Source organism: Plecotus auritus (genome assembly GCF_963455305.1).
Source record: "Plecotus auritus genome assembly, chromosome: 3".
In the NCBI taxonomy this organism is placed as follows: Eukaryota; Metazoa; Chordata; class Mammalia; order Chiroptera; family Vespertilionidae; genus Plecotus; species Plecotus auritus.
In genome coordinates, this window is record NC_137772.1 from 131,111,541 (window position 1) to 131,132,071 (window position 20,531).

A 20,531-nucleotide genomic window follows, 5' to 3' on the forward strand; every position below is an offset into this window, starting at 1 on the left:
CTCTTTCCCTCCCCTTCTGTTGGCAGCAAATTTCCTGAAAGAGAAATCTCATCCTAACACAGCCTCCGCTTCCTCACCACCCACAAGTTCTGTAACCCCTGTGACCTGGAGTCCCGCCCCAGCCACCTCTCGGCCGTATCCTTCTCTGAGGTTTTTCAAACCCATGACTGTTTTCCTCCTCCTGAAACTCCCTTCTCCCCAGGCTTCCAGGGATCCAGACCTCATGGATAGCTTATTGACCTTTAATGGTCCACACGACCTCTTTTGCTGACTCGGAAGTCTTTCCTGACCCTTTGGCCTGTCTCTCTTATCCATCCCACAACTTCATCCTCCTCCCCAGGCAGCTGTGGTGGGGAGGAGCGATGACCTGGAGATGCAGCCATGTGCTCCTACTGCAACTTGCTTGCTGCTCAGGTCATTATTTACATTTGTACAGGTCAGTTTTTGCTTACCTCATGACAGCTGATCAAGCACTTTCCATGCCAGCCCTGTGACAGAGACAAAGGCAGTATCCTCCCCTTTAATAGACAGAGAAACTGAGTCTCCGCAAGAGAAGTAACTGGAGCCCAGTAAGTGGTAGAACTTCCTCCAAGTCTGATGCCTTTGCCTGCTTGTGGGGAACCTGCAGCCTAGGTGGCTGGGTCTAGGATGGTCTTGCCCCACTGTCTCCCCAGAGCAGAGCCCTCAGATGCCCCTCTTTCCCAGTCACCTGTCCAGCAGCTCCCAGTCTTCCCCACCCCAGCGGTCTCGGAACTCCTTGGTATTCATGCCTCCGATCCTGTCTAGGTCTGACTTGTAGATGCCAAGCAGTCCAAATCCATTCACTTCCCAGTAGCCTATGGACAGACAAGAAGCTCCAGGTGAGGTGAGCCAGGGGCCAGGAGGAAGCAGTAAAGGAGGCCTCCAGGTGGCATCCCTACAGCCTCTTCTGTAAGATGGACAATGGCGTGCCTGCGGCTGAAAATGGTCTTACTGGGCAAGGCCTTTGACTGTTTTGTGGGGGAAGCCCCCTGAGCTAAGGTGCAGGGTCCAATGAAAGCAGCAGTCCTACCAGGGAGTGACTGAGGTCTGGTGACAGTCCTAAAATAGGGTCTTACAACAGTAGCTACTAACAGTGGTGCGTGTTGGTCTCCTTGGCCATTTCCCTCTCCAGGGGCAGGGGCCTGTCCTTCCACCTTTGTATCCTCACACGGCAGAGTCCAGCATGTAGTAAATGCATAATAAACACGTGACGAATGAGTAAAGGGGGAGATGGGGAGGGCCATGTTCATCACTGCTGCTGCTGCTGTGGCTGACAGCACAGCCCTTGGGGCACATCTCTGGACTGTCCAGGTGAGCAGAGCAGCAGGAGGGCAGGTGGGGAGGGTGCGGCTGCTGTGTTAGACAGGATTGTTTCCAGCTCTGGGGTTAAAAACCAAGGTCAGGAGGTCTTTCCAACCCTCCCTAGACCAGGGCAGGGCTCACCCTCAGGCCACTGGGGAGTGGCCCCGCAATGAAGCCTCATCACCATGGGGGCGAAGGCCATCTTGCCCTCCACACAGTGCTTCCGGATAGTATCAATGATGCCAGCTGGGAAGTAGATGTGGAGATCACAGAGGAAGATGATGCTGTGCGGGTCCTGGGGACAGATGTGGGAGGATCAGCAGACCCTCTGACCAGGGCTACAAGGCCAAGCCACTCTCTAGGACAATCCTCTGGCTCTTACCATTTGCAGGATTGACAAACCTCCACTAAACAAACGATTGGGCAGATTTCCACAGTACTGGGCATCAGAGCACAGTTCTCACAATCAGAGAGTAAATTCTGACTCCTTCCCCACTCTTTACAGATTCAAAGACTCTAGAAAAATGCTCCACCCTGGCAGCACAACAGAGAGGACCCCGCGCCCTCATTCCTTCCTCCCAGAGGAACTGACCACCTTACACATCCCAAATGTCTCTCTACCTCTTAACCAACCCTTAATCTCATCTCCCAAGCCCCTCCCAGTCCATTTACCTTCACCAGGTCTATGCCAGCCTGAAGTCCAGCTGAGCGCTCGAAGTTTCCACTTAGTTTCATGTACTGGTAGCTGCAGGGGAAGAGAGAAAAGAGGGGCTGAGCATTAGGACTAGGCTGTGGCAGTCCCCTGAAGGAAGTTAGCAGGCACAGAGGAGAGACGATGTGCTCCTGGAATGGGATTATGGCAGAGACTGGGGTCAGCAAAGCTGGATGAGACCTGTGGCTCTGCCCCGGGCCCAGCAGTGCTGACTTTAGGAAGAGGGTTCAGGCTGCACTCCAGCCAGGAAACCTCACCTCCGCAGCTTGGACCTTTTCAGGGCCATCTCGACATCCATGTCCTCACTGCTATAGTCAGTGATGATGATGTTGAAGTGTGAGTCGCCGGTGACCTGAAACAGCTTTTCCATGTCTCTGATGAACTGCTGCACCCAGCGCGCCTGGTTCTTCACTACCCAAGTGGAGCAGGCAGAGAGAAAGAAGCAGAGGTAACACAAAGAAGGCATGCCCAACTCCTGGGTCCTGCATGACAGAGTCTCATCAGACCTCTGCTCAGGGCGATGCAGCTATGGGAAACCAGGAGCAATGCCATACAGACACAGAGGCGAGCTCACTGTGGAGGGGCCTCTCCACCCTGCACAGCCTCCCCGGCAGGGCCTCTGAGAAGGCCTTCGGCCAGGACTTGCCATCAGTCTCTCATAGTAATCCCTCATGCTCTAACACTTAAAACCTGTAATCTGTCTGTCTTATTTATCATCCTTATTTCCTGTCCTACCCCACTGTTATACTCCTATCTGTTATATAGTCCCCTTTCTCATGATCAGCTACCCATTCTATTAGGTACCCTCTTTGTCCTCTCTCCCCAGATCAGCTGTAAACCCCAGTACAACCCCAATTGATTATCACATCCAACCTTGAAACCGGTACCATAGAAAGAGTGATGGCCTCAAGTCAGTATGTACTCTCAGCTCAAGCTTTCTAGACATGTACACTTAGACTAGTAACTTTTCTCTTGTGAGCCTCAGTTCCGCGACTGTAAAGTGGCCATTTTCACAAGCTCCCGTAAGATGGAGTCAGTGAGCAGAGACCTGGTGCTCATGATTACTATTAGTGTCCCTGCTCCTCTGACAGTGCCCAGGCGCGGCTGGAGGCTCACCAGGCACGATGAAGTGGACCACTGCTCGGTGATTCCAGGAGAAGCCCTGGGGCCAGCACAGCTTGGGCTCTGGGGCCCAGACATTCAAGACACGTCTCTGGTGGTTGTGTGGGCCCCACACCAGGCCCTGCAGGTTCCGGGCCTCGGCCTCTTCCCCACCAGCTGGATCGATGCCCTGCCAGCCTCGCGCAGACACATACTCAGAGAGCCGCACCAGGTGCTGGCCTTGCTCCAGCAGCTCAAGCTCCAGGAGGTAGCGACCCCCACGTAGCTGGTCTTGCCGCTTCTCCACATTCACAATGCGCCGCAGCTGGTATCTCCTATGGCAAAAAGGGTGGGGGGCTTGAGTAATTCTTTCCCCCACTGTGGGGCAGCATGGTGTGGTAGAAGCCTGCAAGGCCAATTGTCAAGAAACTCTGGTATTTGTCCTCGCTTTGCCATTGGCTAAGTTGCTTATGCAAGATGCTTTTAACCTCTCTAGTATTCCCTGCCTCCACTTTTATCTTTTATTTGTTTTTGGTTGTTTTGTGCCTCCATCTTTAAAAATGCACCTATTTCACTTAACACAATGCTCTCCAGGTCCATCCATGCTGCTGCAAATGGTAAGAATTCCTTCTTTTTTTGTAGCAGCATAGTATTCCATTGTGTAAATGTACCATAGTTTTCTAATCCACTCATCTGTTGAATTACAGCGAGAAGGCTGGGGAGTGTTGGGGAGGGAGGGAAAGAGATCAACCAAAGGACTTGTATGCATGCATATAAGCACAACCAATGGACACAAGACACTGGATGAGGGCATGTGACAGGGGGTAGGGGAGGCTGGGGGAAGGTCTATGGGGGGAAAAAAAGGAGATATATGTACTACTATATGTAATACTTTAAACAATAAAATAAAATTTAAAAATTAAAATAAAAAAATAAAAATGCACCTATTAAGTTGTGATGATCTCTAAACTCTTTTATAGCTCTGAGATTGTATATAAGGTGAATGAGTTTCCTTCAGAAGTTGACTCTAATTAATAAAATACCCTGTTCAAACAACAGTACATAATACATAATTAGGTAAATGTTCATTGGTTGGCTCAACATCATTAGTCACTAGGGACATGTAAATCAAAACCACAATGTGATACCATTTCACACCCATTAGGATGGTTATTTAAAATAGGAAAATAACTAGTGTTGGCAAGGATGTAGAGAAATTGGAACCTCCATACACTGTTGATGGGAATGTAAAATGGTGCAGCTGATTTGGAAAAGAGATTGGCAGGTCCCCAAAATATTAAACACAGAGTTACCATATGACCCAGCAATTCTACTCCTAGGTGTATACCCAAGAGAACTGAAAACATGATCACACAAAAACTTAGCACACGAATGTTCCGAGTAGCCTGGTATTCACAATAGCCAAAAAGTGGAAACAACCGAAATGTCAATTAAGTGATGAATGGATACACATTATGTGGTATATTCACACAAAGAAATATTATACAGCAATATAAAGGACAGAAATAGGCAATACATTTTACATGGATGAGCCTTGAAAGCATTTTGCTAAGTGTTAGAAGACAGACACAAAAGGCCACATCCTATATAATAAGAGAGGAATATGCTATTACGCCTCAAGGCGTAATGACCAACCTCATAAGGACCACATCACGGATCTGTAGGAGGGTGGGGCAGTGAACTACAAGCAGGCAGCGAAAAGCTACAGGAGGGGGCAGGGCAGCAAGCTATGAGGCGGGGCGAGGGGGAAAAGGGGCAGGGCGAACTACAGGAGGGCATGGCAGCGGGCTGACAGCTACAGGAGGGTGGCAGAGAGCTACTGGTGCACGGATTCGTGCACAGCATTATATAATTGCATTAATGTGAAATGCCTAGAATAGGTAAATCTATAGTGATAGAAAGTAGAGACTGGGAGGAGGGAGGAATGGGAATTAACCACTATTAGCTACAGGGTTCCTTTAAAAAGTGATAGAAATGGCCCGGCTGGTGTGGCTCAGTAGTTGAGGGGCAACCCAAGAGGTTATCAGTTCGATTCCCAGTCAGGGCACATGCCGGGATTTCAGGCTCAACCCCCAGTAGGGGGTGTGCAGGAGGCAGCCGATGGATGTTTCTCTTTCATCAATGCTTCTATCTCTCTATCCCTCTCCCTTCCTCTCTCTTTAAAATCAATAAAAACATTTTTTAAAGTGATAGAAATGTTCTGGAATCAGAAAATGGTGATGGTCACACAATATATGAATATACTTAAAACCCACTGAATCGTATACTCTTAAATGGTATGGGAATTTTATCTTAATTGAAAAAATGTTGATTGGTTAAATGAATGAAATAGCAAAGCACTCAACCATGTCTTCTGCCCTAGCCCTTCTAGCCCACATCTGGGGTTTGTTCCTATTAGTTTCTTTTAGCCTCCGTTTTGCCTGATCTGTCTTTTTACTAGCTCCTTCCCTGAGAGAGGGGACTACATTTGCCAGGTCTTCCCAGTGCTTTTAGACTGGGAACCAAGGCATTTCAGAACCTTGCTTGATGGTGGGACAAAGACCTGACTGGTCCAGGGGCAGGGGCTCCAGGCACTTGTCCTCCCCAGAAGTCTGCAACAAGGGAACCCACTACAGCCCCCAGGTCCCTGCCCCCTGGGCCAGCATGCCTCAGCCCCGGCCCTAGGAGAGCCCTTTACCTTACCCCCGGCTCCTCTGGTTGAGCTTCTTTATGAAGACCCGTGTGATCTCGAGAGCCTCCTGCTCTGGAAGCAGCAGGTTGCCAGACGTGTTACAGCTCAGATCAATCCAATCAGTCCGCAGGGCTTGGAAGTCAAGGTTCTGTGCACTGAAAGTCTGGTCCCAGTTTACCACTGGGTCAAACATGGGCACGTATTCAAACACCTCACTCACATCCTCTTCCTCTTCCTCTTCTTCACCCTCTTCCTCTCCCTCCACTTGCCCGTCCTGGCCTGCAGCTGCTATCACCTTCTCCTCCCCAGGCCAACCCCTCCTCGGGGCCAGAGGCTCCATCCTGTCACCCCTCCTCTGCTCTGCAATGTATGACTCGACTTGATTAAGCCACTGGGACTGCCCTAGAGTCTTCCTGGGGCTGTCACCAGTGGGCCTGGGCCTTTTGACTTGAGGTGGGTTCCCCACCAGGTGCCCAGGCCACTTGTCAGAATGAGGTGGATTTTGGCTGGGCTCAGGTCTGGGTTTTCTCTCCCTCTTCTCTGCTTGCTGGCCTGGGATATTGCTGGTCTTCACTGGGAAGGGAGTTATAGAGTTCTGCTTGGAAAAGGGGGCAGGCAGCCCCTCCCGGGGCCGGGCCAGGAGTTTCCGCAGGCTTCGGAGGTGGTAGTCAGTGACTTCCTGCCCAGGGGCAGAGGTAGGCACTTGTTTTCCCTCTGGCTCAGTGGAAGCAGGGGTCTCCTCTGCTGCCTCTCCATACTGGGACTCTTCTAGAAGGCCTTCCTCAAAACCTGTCATTAATAACAACCATTCCTCACGTCAGAGTTTGCAAGCTTTTCCCAAGACATACAAATACCTGGTCATTATGTGTGATACCAAGGGGTTTCAGACAGGGATGGCATCCGGGCTCTGCCACTTACTGTGTGACCTGGGGCAAGTCACTCACCATCAGTAACCCCAGTTTCTCCATTTGCATAAAGGGAATAATGATCCATCTTCTATCTTCCACAGGGTTTTTGTGAAGACAGAGTGATATAAAGGACACAAAGTGCCTAGCAGGTGCTTGGCACATGGAGGATCCCAACAAACGAACTAGGATCCTAGCCAGATCCTAGTGCCTCAAGAAGAAAGGCCACAGGAAGACACTGCTTCTCTGTAGAACTTCTCAAATGACGTGCTAGGGACAGCACACCCTAGGACAACCCAAGTAATCTCCAGGGCTTGGAACCTCCAGCTGACCCAGCCTGCTGTCACCAACAGTCATGTTCTTGTAGAACATGTGCCTTGAGATAGAAAAGCTGGGAGCACTGCTCTGCGCCGTTGGGTGTGGGAGGAGTGGCCATGTGGTTTGGATTTTTTAAAAATATATTTTTTTATTGATTTCAGAGAGGAAGAGAAAGGGGGAGAAATAGAAACATCAATGATAAAAGAGAATAACTGACCAGTTACCTCCCACATGCCCCCACTGGGGATCAAGCCCACAAGCTGGGCATGTGCCCTGACTGGGAATTGAACCGTGAACTCCTGGTTCATAGGTCAATGCTCAACCAATGAGCCATGTTGGCTGGACTTGTTTGAATTTTCAGCTCCTCAGGTGCAGGGCTAGCATAGTCTGAACTTCTCTTAGAAATAGACCATGGTCACCCCTCCCAGCCTGACCTGGAAGCCCCAGCTCTCACTCTGTACCTGGCTGCTCCGGCCCCTGCTTCTCAGGCTGGTCAATCTTGATGTACTCCTGGAAGCTGAACCTGTAGGAGGAAGGGAAAAGCAGGCTGCACCGGTGCCCAGCAGGCAGAGCATGAGGCTCTGCTGGAAGTTCCAGCAGCAGACTGAAGTCATGTCCCAGACCAGAGCAGAGGAGGGAGGCTGGCTGAGCATCTGTGGGGCGGGGTCTGTGAGTATGGGAAGTGCCTAGGAAGGGCCAAGGCTCCTTGGGCTGGAAGGGCAATTGAGTCCCTCTGGTCCAGGCAGCTCCCCTGGCTCCTGCAGAGCGCCATCTTCTTGCCTCGTTCAGTGTTGCTCACCTGTCCTGGTAGAATGTGCTTTCTTGGTAGAAGCATTTGTTATAGGTTTCCATGTGGCTCAGGCGGGTGTAATCATTGGGGTAAACAAAGGACAGATGAACCTGGAGGTAGAGAAAGAAGCAGCAGAAGAAAGAAGGTGGGATCTTGGTAAGAAATCAGCCAACCAGAGTTGAGCCTGCCTCCGCCTCCCCCTCTCCTAGGAACCTGCCCTGGTGGGGAGGGAAGGGCTGCTCTGAGCTCTGAATGCAACATCTGCTCATGCAGACCAGGATTCCACTCCACTCTCTCTCTTTTTTAATCCTCACCTGAGGATATGCTTATTGATTTTAGAGAGAGGGAAGAGAGATCAATGTGAGAGAAAACATCAAATGGTTGTCTTCCATACATGCCCGACCATGGATCGAACCTGCAACCCTTTGATGTATGGGACAACACTCCAACCAACTGAGCCGTACTGGCCAGGGCCCATTCCACTCTATGCCTCCTCTCTGGGATCTCTAGACCTAATGTAACCCCTACTAGCTAGTTCTCCAGTGCACACGTCCCTCATCTCCCGACCCAGCTCATTCTCTCCGCTGCAGACCCTCCCTCCTCCTCCTGCCATCTTATCCTCTCCTGCAACCTCTACACCTTTACCTACAACCTCCCACCACTCTGGAACAACCTCTTTTGTTATTTACTTCACTGTTTTTTGCCCCCTTTAAACATAGCTCAAGGCAATCAGTGCCACCCAGCCATCCTCTGAGTCCTGGTCATTCTCTGCTGCTCCAGGACTCTCTCTGTTCTTCTGCCTCTCCAGTTTCCACACAGCCTGGAAATTCTCTCTCGTTTCCCTCCATAGCTCATTTCTCCAGTGCCTTATCTATGAGTTTAATAGGTACTGCTGGCCGACTGGCTGGTAGGACTGACCCAGGCAGGACAGGGTTGTGTAGCCCATGGAGCAGGAGTGTAAGAAGCCTCATGCAAGCCCACCTCACATCATCACTGTGGCAGAACTGGTATATGGGGTTCCCTAAGGCAGAACTCCACTCTCAGGCTTTGCAGGGCAGTCCACCTGGGCCAGAAGCAACTTGGAATGCTAGTTCTCCCAGCCCAGGGACCTGGGAGGCCATCCTGTCTGCTGGTATGCAATGTGGGAAGGAGACGGCAGTCAGCTTCAGCAACGCCCCATGTCAGCCATAGGCAGCAAGGCCTCTCACTCTTGCCCCCCACTGTCCCGGCCCCAGACTTACAAACCGGAGGCCCTGGTAGCGCTGCAGGGGGAGCCCATCCACCAGGTAGCTGGGTTTGTAGGGACAATCAGGCAGGACGTGGCGGAGATGAGACTTGGAGATCAGAGGCACTGAGGACAGTAAGGGAAGAAGATGAGGATGGGGAGTGGGAGCCTGAAACAGGGGCTGGCTTAGAGCCACAAAGGCTCCTGGTTGAGGGATGAGGGCTGAAGTCCTCTGCCCTGAGCAGCACCTTTGTATTCACTGGAGGCAGCTGTGGTCAGAGTCCATGGCCATTGGCTGAGGTTGCCAGACCAGGGCTGGCACCACTCCTCTGGGGCAGGGGCATTCACGCAGCACCTTGGCAGCAGAGGATTCAGACTCCCTAGTTCAAGGCACAGTATTGCGTTGGGATCGCTGTACAGGGCTGGCCTCAATAAAGGTTTAGAGACTTCCAAGTGCGGTGCAATAACCGAATTTCCTTTGAGAAGCAGGGGGATGCAGGACATGACTTTGTCATCTTTTAAAATGTACACACTCCCAAGAGTTTAAGACTCTGACACCTTAGTGGGAACATATTTCTCTCACTGGGTAACAAGAGCCAGAAACCAATAAGAAACTATGGGGTTTGTGATTGCAGAGGGACACCCAGGGAACTTTTGGGTTCGAGTTCTTTCTAGTCCTGGGCAGTAGTTACACAAATGTTTTGCTCTATAATGATTTGTGTAATGTAAAGTTGTACATGTATGTTTTTGTACTTTTCTGTGTGCATGTTATATTTTACACTACAATCTTCTGGGTTTGGGGACACTGGTAGAACTGACAGGTCTCCTGAGTCTCCACCCACACCATGGACCTGGCCATATACCGTCCCCAGACTGAGTGACAAGTATGCAGCTGAGGCCTCACCTCGATAGAGGGTGTCCCGGGGGTCAGGCCGAAGCATGTCAGCAGGGGGCTGCTCATCTGTGGGAAGAGAGTCTGGGGAGCCTGTATGGCTGGCTGCTGTCTGTGGGATGTGGCCCACCTCATCCATCCTTAGGAACGTCTCATCTGGGCCAGGGAGGAAAGAAAAGAGGGCAGCTGTGAGCCCTGGAGCAAACCCAAACCAGAACCCAGGCCCTGTTTCTTTGAGGGGCTGGGAAGAGGCTGTCAAGGCTCCTATACACCCCCAGAGGCAGTACAGGATGTGCTCAACCCTCTTCCCTCTAGCCCTGCCCCCCATAACGTGAGGTTTCAGCTCTTTATCTCCCTTTGACTCCCTCTGCTGGCCCCATGACTAGCACACACCACAATTTTTGTGTGAATTGGAAAAGAACACATCTTCCTTAAAATGTTTTACTGCTATCTGCTAGGAATTTGTCATTTTATAAGTATGTTTAATTTATTGAACAAACACATATACAGTACTTTCTAAATAATAAGCCAGGCATGTTCTAAGCCGGTCCTGTGAAGTAAGTACAAATAACCCATTTAGCCTGGCCTGCGTGGCTCAGTGGTTGAGCGTCAACCTATGAACCAGGAGGTCACAGTTTGATTCCGGTCGGGCACATGCCTGGGTTGTGGGCTTGATTCCCAGTATGGGGCATTCAGGAGGCAGCTGATCAATGATTCTCTCTCATCATTGATGTTTTTCTCTCTCTCTCTCTCCCCCTCTCCCTTCCTCTCCGAAATCAATAAAAATATATTAAAAAACAAACCAAATAACCCATTTAATCTTCATAACACCACATGACATGTATTATTATTATTATTCCTATTTTACAGAAAAGGAACTGTAGCAAAGAGACTCTTAAGTCATTTGCCTAAGATCACACAACTGATAAGTGGCAGTTTGAACCTAGGCAGTCTAGTCTCGGCCTACAGGCTATACTGCCGCTCCAACAGATCAGCAATGCCTACCCTAGCGTTCCCAGCAGCCCTGCTCCTCATCTGACGGCTGGTTGCCTGTCTCTATTCTCTGCTCCCTGGGTTCATTTGTCTTCAGCCCCAACTAGAGCTCTCCTACACCCAAGGCTAATTACATCTGGTCCATCTTACTAGTTTCTTACCTAAACTTTGCTAGGGTCTCTTTCTTCTTGATTCACATCGAATCTATGGATTCCAATTCTCTCCTCTTCCTCTCGCAGCACCTCAGCAACTCACAACCTGTCCCTCTGCTTTGACTTTGTGGCCTCTTGCTTTGGTCACCGGCAATCTCCTCCCACTCACCATTCCACAGTGCCACCCTCTCCAGGGAACCCAGACCTTCCCTTTTCTCTCCATCCTGCCCCCTTCCCACGCACGCCTCCCCCTCCTCCTAGTCCCCTCCCAGCACCTGCCTTCCTTCCTCCTTTAGGGTTCGAGCCCTGTCTGCTCTTCCTACACCCAGGGCCCACACAGCCCCACCTGCCAGGTGGCAATTTCCCAGTGGGACTCCAGATGAGAGTCTTGCTAAGAAAATCATAAGCAATGAAGAGTGCGATGGAAGGGTTCATTTACTGAGAATTTTAAAGCAGTGAGAACAGTTTCCTCTGCTCTGCCATAGCTTGGAAAGAACCATGGTTGCCTCATCTGTGACATAGGAGATTAGCTTCACTCAGATTTTTCATGTGGAGTGAGCCTCGTGATCTCTGGATCCCCTTGAAATTATACACAAAATATTGTTTGTGGGTGCACGAAGGCTCAGAGCTTCCATCGCGTTCTCAAAAGGGTCCCTGACCCCTGAGAGTTAAGGACTTCTGATCTTAGGCTCTGTTCCTATCCTGTCACACCCATGTTCCAAGCACCTTGAGCTTTAGCCTCCACACCCACCCCTGGCTCAGTTCCCCAGGTGGGCTGAGCTTCCCGTGGGGCACCCCTGGCCTCCGTCTCAGGCTAGGGGCAGAGCCTACTCACTTGTGAAGAGGGACAGGGAAGGGGAGTCAATGATGGTGAACTTGGCTCCAGGGTCATTCCGTCGCCACTAGAAGAAGAGGAAAGATGGATGTGGAAGGTTGGCGGATGCTAGATTTCGAAAAGGGTCCAAGGGACGAGAGGAGTGGCTAAGAGCTGAGCTAGGAGAGGCAGGAACACTCACTGCGACTTCCACGTGGTCAGTGCCCGCATCATTCTGCTTGTGTAGCACCTCAAAGTAGTACTTGCGGGAGGCTGACAGGCTGCCAGAGGAGAGAGCAGAGAAAGGGAAGGCTGTCTCTAGCCCCTGTGGTCATCCCTCTGCCCCACTCTTCCACAGCGCTCACCTACAAAGTCCCTTGTCATCTAACCCCCTGGGTTAGAGTCCCTACTCCACCACTTCCAAACAGTGTAACCTTAGTTTTCTCTTCTGGAAGATGGCAATGATAATAGTACTTACTTCACAGGACAATAGGGATAATAAAAAATATATAATAATTAACCCTTATAGAGTTGTTACTGTGGGCTAGGCACTGTTCTAAAAGCTTTGTATATATTAAGTCGCTTAATTCTTCTCGTAGATGAGAACACTGAGGCACAGAAATCTTGGGCAGTTTTCCAAAGCCCCAAGGTAATGTGGTGGAGTGGGATTTGGACCGGCAGCCTTGTTTCAGAGCCCATGTCGTTAGCTGTTGTGCTGAATTGCACCACAGAGGTGGCACAGAGCAGTGCTCTTTGCAAGCTGGACTGTCATTATTACCATCAAGCCAATGCATGTTCTTGCTTGTGTGTGTCCCAGCCACCAGGTGGTGCTCTGACGTTGGGCTAAGTCCCCCTTCCAGCATGTTAAAGTGACTCCAGCCACTATCAGCGGGGAAGGGCCTTTGTTTCCCTCCAGTCTAGCAAGGAGCCGCTGCAACTAGGACCTTTACATTGCACAGGCGGAGCAGCAGGTGCTCGGGCTGCATGGCTGTGGACATCTTTGGGTACAGAGAACATGTGAAAGGCAAGGACTGGGAGAAGGGAGACCTATTTTTGTTTTCCAGTCCTGAGTGTTACCAAATAGCTGGGAGACCTTCATTAAGTCATTGCCCCCTCTGGGCCTCAGTTTCTTCATCTGTAAAATGAGGGATAATGAGCCAGATGGTTTCTAAATCAAAGACTTCATTTACCAAAACGCATGGGTGCCCAGAACTCTGAGCCCTGTGAATAAGGATGGCTGGAGAGTGGAGGGGGCAGGCTGAAGGATGGCTGGGCTCTATGACTTGGATTTGGCCTCAGCACTTGGGGGAAGTTGGGGTTTCTTTGGCACTCTTGTGCATGTCCTGACACTCCACACTCACCTCACTGGCTTGGAAATTTGACTCCGAAATTTCCCAAACTCTCCAGGGGCAGTCCACTCCTTCCCAGTCTACAAGTGTGAGGAGAGAGAGTGAAAGAAGGAGGAAAGGAGAAAATATGAAGGATGAGAGGTGGTGAGTGAAGAAAAAGGAAGGAACGAGGAGGAGAAAAGTTGAGAGAGAGAGAGGTGAACAGAGGCAGGAAGATGATGAGTGATGATGGGAGAGAAAACAGAAAGGAGTTAAGGGAGTGACCAAGTGACCCATGCAAGAAGCACCTCAACCCTTCCCAGAGGGCCGTAGCACTCCATCCCCTTGGGTGAGTTGTTAGCACTGAGCTAAGGAGTCTTGAACCAAAAGATGTATGTGGCCCAGGCCCAGCCCAAAGATTAATCTTCCTGGGGTCTTTTCCCAGCCTCAGACTGACTCCTTCCTCCCCACCCCCGTTTATCACAGGGTAAAATGGGATGGGGTAAAATGGGATGGGGTAAAATGGGATGGGGTAAAATGGGATGGGGTGAGAGGATGCTTCTTGTTCCCACCTTTTTTCCTGGCAATCACACCAGAGACACTAGTGGTAATGAGAGTCTACTGATGGAGGCTGGGGCCCTTCAATGCCTGGCACCTGGACCCAAGGGAAATGGGCTGAGCTGACCCTACCTTGCCCACACTGGCCAGTAGCTGAAGACCTGAAACCTGGTCGTCCTGGCTCAGCCAGAATTCCGCATTGTCATCTGCAGCAATGGCAAACTGGATTGGCCCTAGGCAGTGGGGGAGAGTCCAGGTGAGAGCAAGAACATCAGTGTCAGGGCTGAAGGCCTGTGTTATGTGTAGTAATTAAATTCTCTTGAGGGCTTGGTGTAGAGTGGGTTTCTCCATCCTGGGAGACATTGTGTAGGTGGGAAGACTAGACAGAGAGGTGAGCTAGTTCCATTCTCTGCAAGTCAAGGAGTGAAAACAGCCTGCGGGTGGGGGTGGACTGGATGAGACCATACCTGGACTCAATTTCTCCTCAAAGATGTACTAACAGGGTCCCAGGGCAGACTTATTTTGCAGCCACAGGCTTATGTTCTCTGGACTCCCTAAAGAACTCCGGAGCAGGAAGTGGAAGGGTGGGACGTTGGGGCTGGCCTCACCATCGGTGAAGGGGTGCAGGTAGCCAAAGATGCGGAGGCCATAGTTGGTCCATTTGGGAGATACGGCCAGCTTCCTCAGAGTTGTGCGGATCTATGCCAAGAAAGGGGAGGGAAACTGTTACCCAGAAGAGGGAAGCAGAAGTGGAGAATGGTCCAGTCAGGCCTGGTGGGAAGACCAGGAGGGAGGGAGACAGGATGGGCCAGGGCATGGCTTGGTATGGAATATAGGCAAGATTTCCACTCCCACTAGGCCACTTTGTCCAGGTGACCTTGCAGGGTATACCACTAGCACAACTGTATGCAGTGGCCCTGGGCAAACTAGATCATGAGCCAAAATGAGAGTCCAAAGCGAAAATGATGGCGAGGATGACAGAGACATCGAAGGAATCTCCAGGACGGGAACAAGGCAGATACTGTGCAGAGAGGAAAGAAGGGCCCACAAGATAAAGGAAAGAAAGCGAACCAGAAAAAAAAAAAAAAAAGATGAGGAAGACAGAAGATGGTGTTGGAGTTGTGGGGAATAAGAGACAGAAGTAGGCAGAGGAAGAGGAGATAGTGTGGAGAGAGAAAGGAGAGGGGAGCCCGCAGTACTCACATGGGGGTACAGAGGGAAGTGGAGGTTTCTCCTGAGCTGCTGGATGGAGCTGCCACACCAGTCTTCAAACACATGCAGGTTGGCGCGGCCCCGGAACTGTACAGGCGGAGAAGCGGGTGAGGGTGAGCACACCCAAACCTGCCCCTGCGGCCCATGACTTGAAGAGGCATGGGCCACTGAAGCCCCAGCATGACTGTTCCTCTCACTTTTGAAGGTCATGACCCACTTTAGTCCCATTCCCATCCTTAGTACCCTTGGCTTCTTTCAGGAACTTCATCTTCATGGCCTGGCCCTGAGGCTTGGGTCTGTTTTTCTTGTCATGCATGTGTGCAAATGTACATGTGTACCCACATACACACACACACACTCACACATACACTCCCAGCTCTTTCCACGCAGGAAGGGGGCTGGTTTGCATTCCCCAGGCACGGGGGAGTAACAGCCACAACAGAATGGTAGAAATGGCAGAGGGAACTGGAAGGAAGTGCCAAGCTGGGGTTTCAGCCGAAGACTTGCTCCCTCCTCTCCCTTTCCCCTAATGCCCAGTGAGAGGAAAGCTCCACAGCTGTCTGCGGGTGAAATCTTATCTACCCAGTGGTCTCCACGCTTGGGGCTCCCCGTGCGGGGAAGCAGCTGGGCAAGTGCTGCGGGAGGTTTCTGGGGACTCATCTGCAGACCAGGCCTCCCACCGCTCTCAGGAGCTCAAAGCCTCTCTCCACCCAGGCCTCACCTGAATAATGAACCAGGTGCCTGGCCTTCCAGGCAGTCCTGGGAAGGCTCCTGGGAAGACAGGAGCAGAGGACACGTTCTCTCTCTCCTCCTCAGGACAGGGCCTGGAGGCCTGGAGCAGAGGCCCCTTCAAATGAAACAACTAAGGCAGCATCAAGTACTCAGAGTGGGTGGAGGCCTGGAGCTTGGAGGCGGGGGGAGCTGGGGGGGGGGGGAGCATGGGGATACTGTCCCAATTTATCCTGACAAAGGGTTTCATATTACCCCACCTCAGCTCTTTTCTCCTCCCCTCCCCCAGAGTTTAATCTCCAGGTTGTGGGAGGTGGGACCTCAATTACTCTACACAAACAGACCCTGCCCTGCCCTGCCCTCCCCATTGTGGCCCATCAGTTATCAAAATCTAAGCTGCCCTTAGGAAAACGCGAGGAAGGGCCCCCCAGACTGGAAGCCCAGATAGAAGGAAGTGATATAAGGTCTCCAGCAAGAGATCTGGGGGGAGAGATGGGAGGGGAGAGAACATGGGGGTGGGGGAGAACTCCTCAACAGGAATGTGGCTGGTGGGGTGGGCACAGGCGCCAGCTCACTAGCTCACAGCTGGATCCAGAAACGACCAAGAAGAGCCCATCATTCCCCATCCCTTCAGCAGCTTGGCACTTCCTGGGTGTGCTGGCCTGGTCAGCGCTAGGAATGTGGGATCTTGGGAAGCAGCCATCACTCCAGGGAATATGAGTGGGGGGCTGGGATGGGTGGTAGAGAGAATGTGGGCTGGGTAGGTGGGGGAAGGGCAGGTTCAGGCTTCTTGGAAGGAAAGAATGGGTACATTGTGCTCCTTCTGGAGAAATTCCTTAAGTCCCATTTACAAGACTCAGTGTCTTCTGCCAATGGCCTCCTCACTGCCCCTTCCTAGGACTTTCAGGGCAGTGTGCTCAGATCCACAACAAGATGCGGAGGCAGGGCATGCCGCTGGAGAAGTCTCTGTGTTCAGCCAGGAGGCCAGAGGCCACAGTGGGTCTGGACAGGGAAAGGAGGGAAGGAGGGAAGAGCAGGGCTCGCTGCCTTCCACTGCCCTCTCATGGCCTTGCCTGAGGTGCTGCAGGAAACCACAGGCAGGGCGGGAGTGAGTGCAGAAAGAGGACCTCCATCTCCTTGGAGGTCTAGGCCTCACTCAGCATTAAGCGAACCCTCAAACCATGCTTCACCCACCCTCAGGCTGTAGGTGGGGAGTCTCTTAGGGACCAGCAGGCTCAGCATTGCAACCCCACCAGGATTTGTGTCCCTCCAAGCTTTGCAGACTTTGTATCTGGCAGGGAGGTGGGACTCCAGCTCATCAGCACTGCCATTTGCCCACTTCCCACTGTTTATGGTAGCAGTGGCTGAGACCCAGGGAAGGGCCGTTGGTACTCCCATCGCCAGAGCACATCCACAGCCAATGAAGGATATGGAACTTCCCAGTTACAAGTAGTGGAGAAAATATCTGTTGGAACCCTCTCATTTTAGAGGTGAGAATATTGATGCCCACAGAGGTAAACTGACTCCCTAAGGACACACAGCAATTATCCTGTGGAAGTGGGGAGGGTGTCTTGGAGTGTGGGAGGAAAAGGGTGAGGCCAGCCTGATGGGTCCTTCCACAGGAAAGTCCACTGTCTTCCACCCCCACGATGCTGCCTCTACCAGGCCTCACTAGGCTTGCCAGGCCTGTAGCAGAGCCTCCAACTGATCGAAGCTCTTCCCCTCCATAATTCTTCCCCCTGCCTGCAGCATTGCTGCTCTGGATGTTTCCAGAAGGCTTCAGAACAAACCTCACCCTGGCATGACTGACCTATTTTCCCAGCCTCACCTCACACCACTCCCTGTCACACATCCACACTCCACCCACAGCCAACTCCTTTACCTCTCTGTGCCTTGCAAATACTATTTCCTGGTTAGAAGGCCCTTTCCTTTCCTCCTGACCTGCAAACTCCAGCTCATCCTTCAAGGCTCTTCTCAAATCCTTCTCCCTGAGGCCTTTTTCCTCTTCTGTGTTCCCTGCATATCTCAATTATTTTGGAGAAGTTAAGCCCAGAACCACATGTTTCCTCATTTATTCCATAAGCACTGAGTGACTGCTTTCTACCAGTTAAAGATAAAAAGGTGTGGTATGCAGAGGTGTGGGGTGCAGAGGGCAGGAAGGCAGGAACGTCAGCTCTACCTCCAGGAGAGGTTGGAAGCCCATCACAGGATGTGAGCCTCACTCACTGGCCTTCCACTGGCCGCATTGCTGTTCAGTCAGATTCACACTCGCATAACCAGCACGGCTGGCTGCTGGCTCACCTCATGGGGCAATGAGGCCTCGCCCAGGAGAAGCACAGAGGTTGGACCACATAACCCCAACACAGCAGGACAATGAGGTCACTGGTTCCTACATACCAGACTCCTGTTCCAAGTTTCTACTCAAGCTACTCTTGATTCCCTGTTTACACCTGTCCTTTGAGGGAGCTCTGCCTTGAAATTAAGAGGTCCAAAGTCCATGAAAGTAAGAGGTAGCTCTGGTTTTTGAGGAAAGGACCAAAGGCCCATTTGGTGAAATCCTAATAGGTAAGATTCCCCATCTGAACAGATGATTCATAAACAAATGGAGATGCCACTTGTGTCACTTGGTACGATGATGGTGTTTCTGGGTGCTGAAAACAGGAAAGTCTGATCCACACAAAAGCTTGTACGCAAACATTCACAGCAGCATTAGTCATGATAACCAAAAAGCAGAAACAACCCAAATATCTATGTATCAAGGAATGGATTCATAAAATGTGGTACATCCACATATAGAATATTATTCAGCAATAAGAAGAAATGGAAGTACTGATACATGCTACACCATGATGAGCCTTGAAAACGTGATGCTCAATGAAAGAAGTCAGGTACAAATAGCCACATATTATATGATTCCATTTACATGAAATGTCCAGAACAGGCAACTCTAGAGAGACAGGAAGTAGATTAGTGTTTTTAAATGGGTGAATTATCCTATATAATAAAAGGCTAATATACAAATTGTCCTCTCGACCAGGAGTTCAACCAGGTATTCAACCAGGAGTTCGACCAGGGGATAGGGCTGGCCTGCCAACCGCCCATGGCCCCTCCCCCTGGCCACATGGCCAGATCGCCCCGATCAGGGCAGGCCAGCCAGACCCCACCCGTGCACGAATTTGTGCACCGGGCCTCTAGTATGGTATATAAATTATATATCAATAAAACTATAAACCACCACACACCCCAAAAAAGGAGAGCCTGAGAAGGAATCTACATCCCAACTCTCTCCTAAGAGATGCTGCCTCACCAAAGCCCACAAGATATGACCCACGAAAATTCGGATTTGCTTTAATCTGATTTTGTGTTCACCAAATTTCTTTCTTATAACTCTCTTGGTTTTCCAGAGGGAGTACCTTGAATAGCAGACAGTGTTTCAGTCAAAGGACCCATATATTGACTGGTAAATGAATAAACTGGCATTGAGGTTTAATTAGTGGGTTTCCTAATTAGTATTTATGATTTGGGTTGACAGGAATAAATTTTTGAGGGCAGTTACTCCATGAAGGCCAGTCTCCCTGGCCATCCATTCTGATGGCCTCTCTCTGACACACCAAGTAGAATGTCCAAGACTGTTCTGCTTTCAAGAGTGACTCCTGGCCTCAGAGAGTAAGTGGCCAATGTCTGGGGCAGGGAGACAGTCAAAGAGACTGCCAGCTTTCTTATATTCTTCCTTGCTCCCACCAGAGCAGGGCTATATACTAGCTATGCCACCTTGAGTGAGTGAGTAAGTGAGTTAACCCCTCTCATTACCTAACAGCTCCTGGCAGCTAGTACTTGTTCAATAAATGACAGATCATTAACCTGAGCACTCATTGCTGAAACTGTATGTCAAGAAAGGAGACAGGTAAGGGGATGGGAAGAAAAAGGTCCCTTTGATGGGCTGGAAGAGAGTTGGAACATATGTGCCTTCATATCTTAGTAATTTAACCTTTCAGGCCCTTATTTTCCTTGTTAGTAAAATAAGAAGATTGGATCAGTGACTCTCCAAAGATCACTGAAGACTGTAATGTGGATTTTGTAAGCTACTTTCCATATTATAAAAAAACAAACAAACACAAAGTCAGCCATGGCCAGGTGGCTCAGCTGGTTGGAGCACTGTTCTCTCTCTCTCTCTCTCTAACGTCCTCTCTCTCTAAAATCAATAAAAACATACCTTTGGGTGAGTATTAAAAAAAAAAAAGGAAATCAGGTATTTACCACCAAAAGGCCATATACTCTTACTAAAAGATCAACTATTCTTTAAAAAGTTAATTTTATATTAATCACTATTTATTATTGTTCACTATTGTCATTTTATATGTAGGGTGTCCCAAAAAAATGTATACACACACTTTGAATAATTATAAAGGCAGTGTTTATTAAAATACATTTCATTTTCAAAATTAAGCTATCAGTTGTTTAAGCATGTATACATTTTTTGGGGACACCCTGTATATCTCTATTCTTGATGGGCAAAAAAAAAAAAGTAGAAACGTTAATGATGAATAAATGCAGAATGTTATGCAGGTATAATCTTTCTTTTTAAAAAAATATATCTGTATTAATTTCAGAAAGGAAGGAAGAGAGAGATAGAAACATCAGTAAGAGAGAATCACTGATTGGCTGCCTCTTGCACACCTCCCAATGGGGATCTGAGCCTGCAACTCTGGCATGTGCCTTGACCGAGAATTGGACCAGTGACCTCCTGGTTCACAGGTTGACCCTCAACCACTGAGCCACACCAGCTG

The 20,531-nt window shown here is 50.2% G+C and overlaps 1 protein-coding gene across 1 annotated transcript in view; it reads right to left on the bottom strand.

Annotated features, from left to right (window-relative positions):
* B4GALNT3 (beta-1,4-N-acetyl-galactosaminyltransferase 3) overlaps positions 1-20,531 on the bottom strand; it is a 97,270-nt gene that overhangs the window by 3,362 nt on the left and 73,377 nt on the right. The window contains exons 4-19 of the mRNA XM_080661751.1: positions 15,007-15,102; positions 14,412-14,502; positions 13,936-14,036; positions 13,279-13,346; positions 12,120-12,198; positions 11,939-12,005; positions 9,971-10,114; positions 9,083-9,192; positions 7,851-7,951; positions 7,513-7,574; positions 5,840-6,617; positions 3,152-3,471; positions 2,293-2,446; positions 1,996-2,068; positions 1,465-1,618; positions 710-836 (exon numbers count right to left, since the gene is read on the bottom strand). Of these exons, the coding sequence (XP_080517877.1) occupies positions 710-836; positions 1,465-1,618; positions 1,996-2,068; positions 2,293-2,446; positions 3,152-3,471; positions 5,840-6,617; positions 7,513-7,574; positions 7,851-7,951; positions 9,083-9,192; positions 9,971-10,114; positions 11,939-12,005; positions 12,120-12,198; positions 13,279-13,346; positions 13,936-14,036; positions 14,412-14,502; positions 15,007-15,102 (2,525 nt within the window). The remainder of the gene's footprint in view (positions 1-709; positions 837-1,464; positions 1,619-1,995; positions 2,069-2,292; positions 2,447-3,151; positions 3,472-5,839; positions 6,618-7,512; positions 7,575-7,850; positions 7,952-9,082; positions 9,193-9,970; positions 10,115-11,938; positions 12,006-12,119; positions 12,199-13,278; positions 13,347-13,935; positions 14,037-14,411; positions 14,503-15,006; positions 15,103-20,531) is intronic.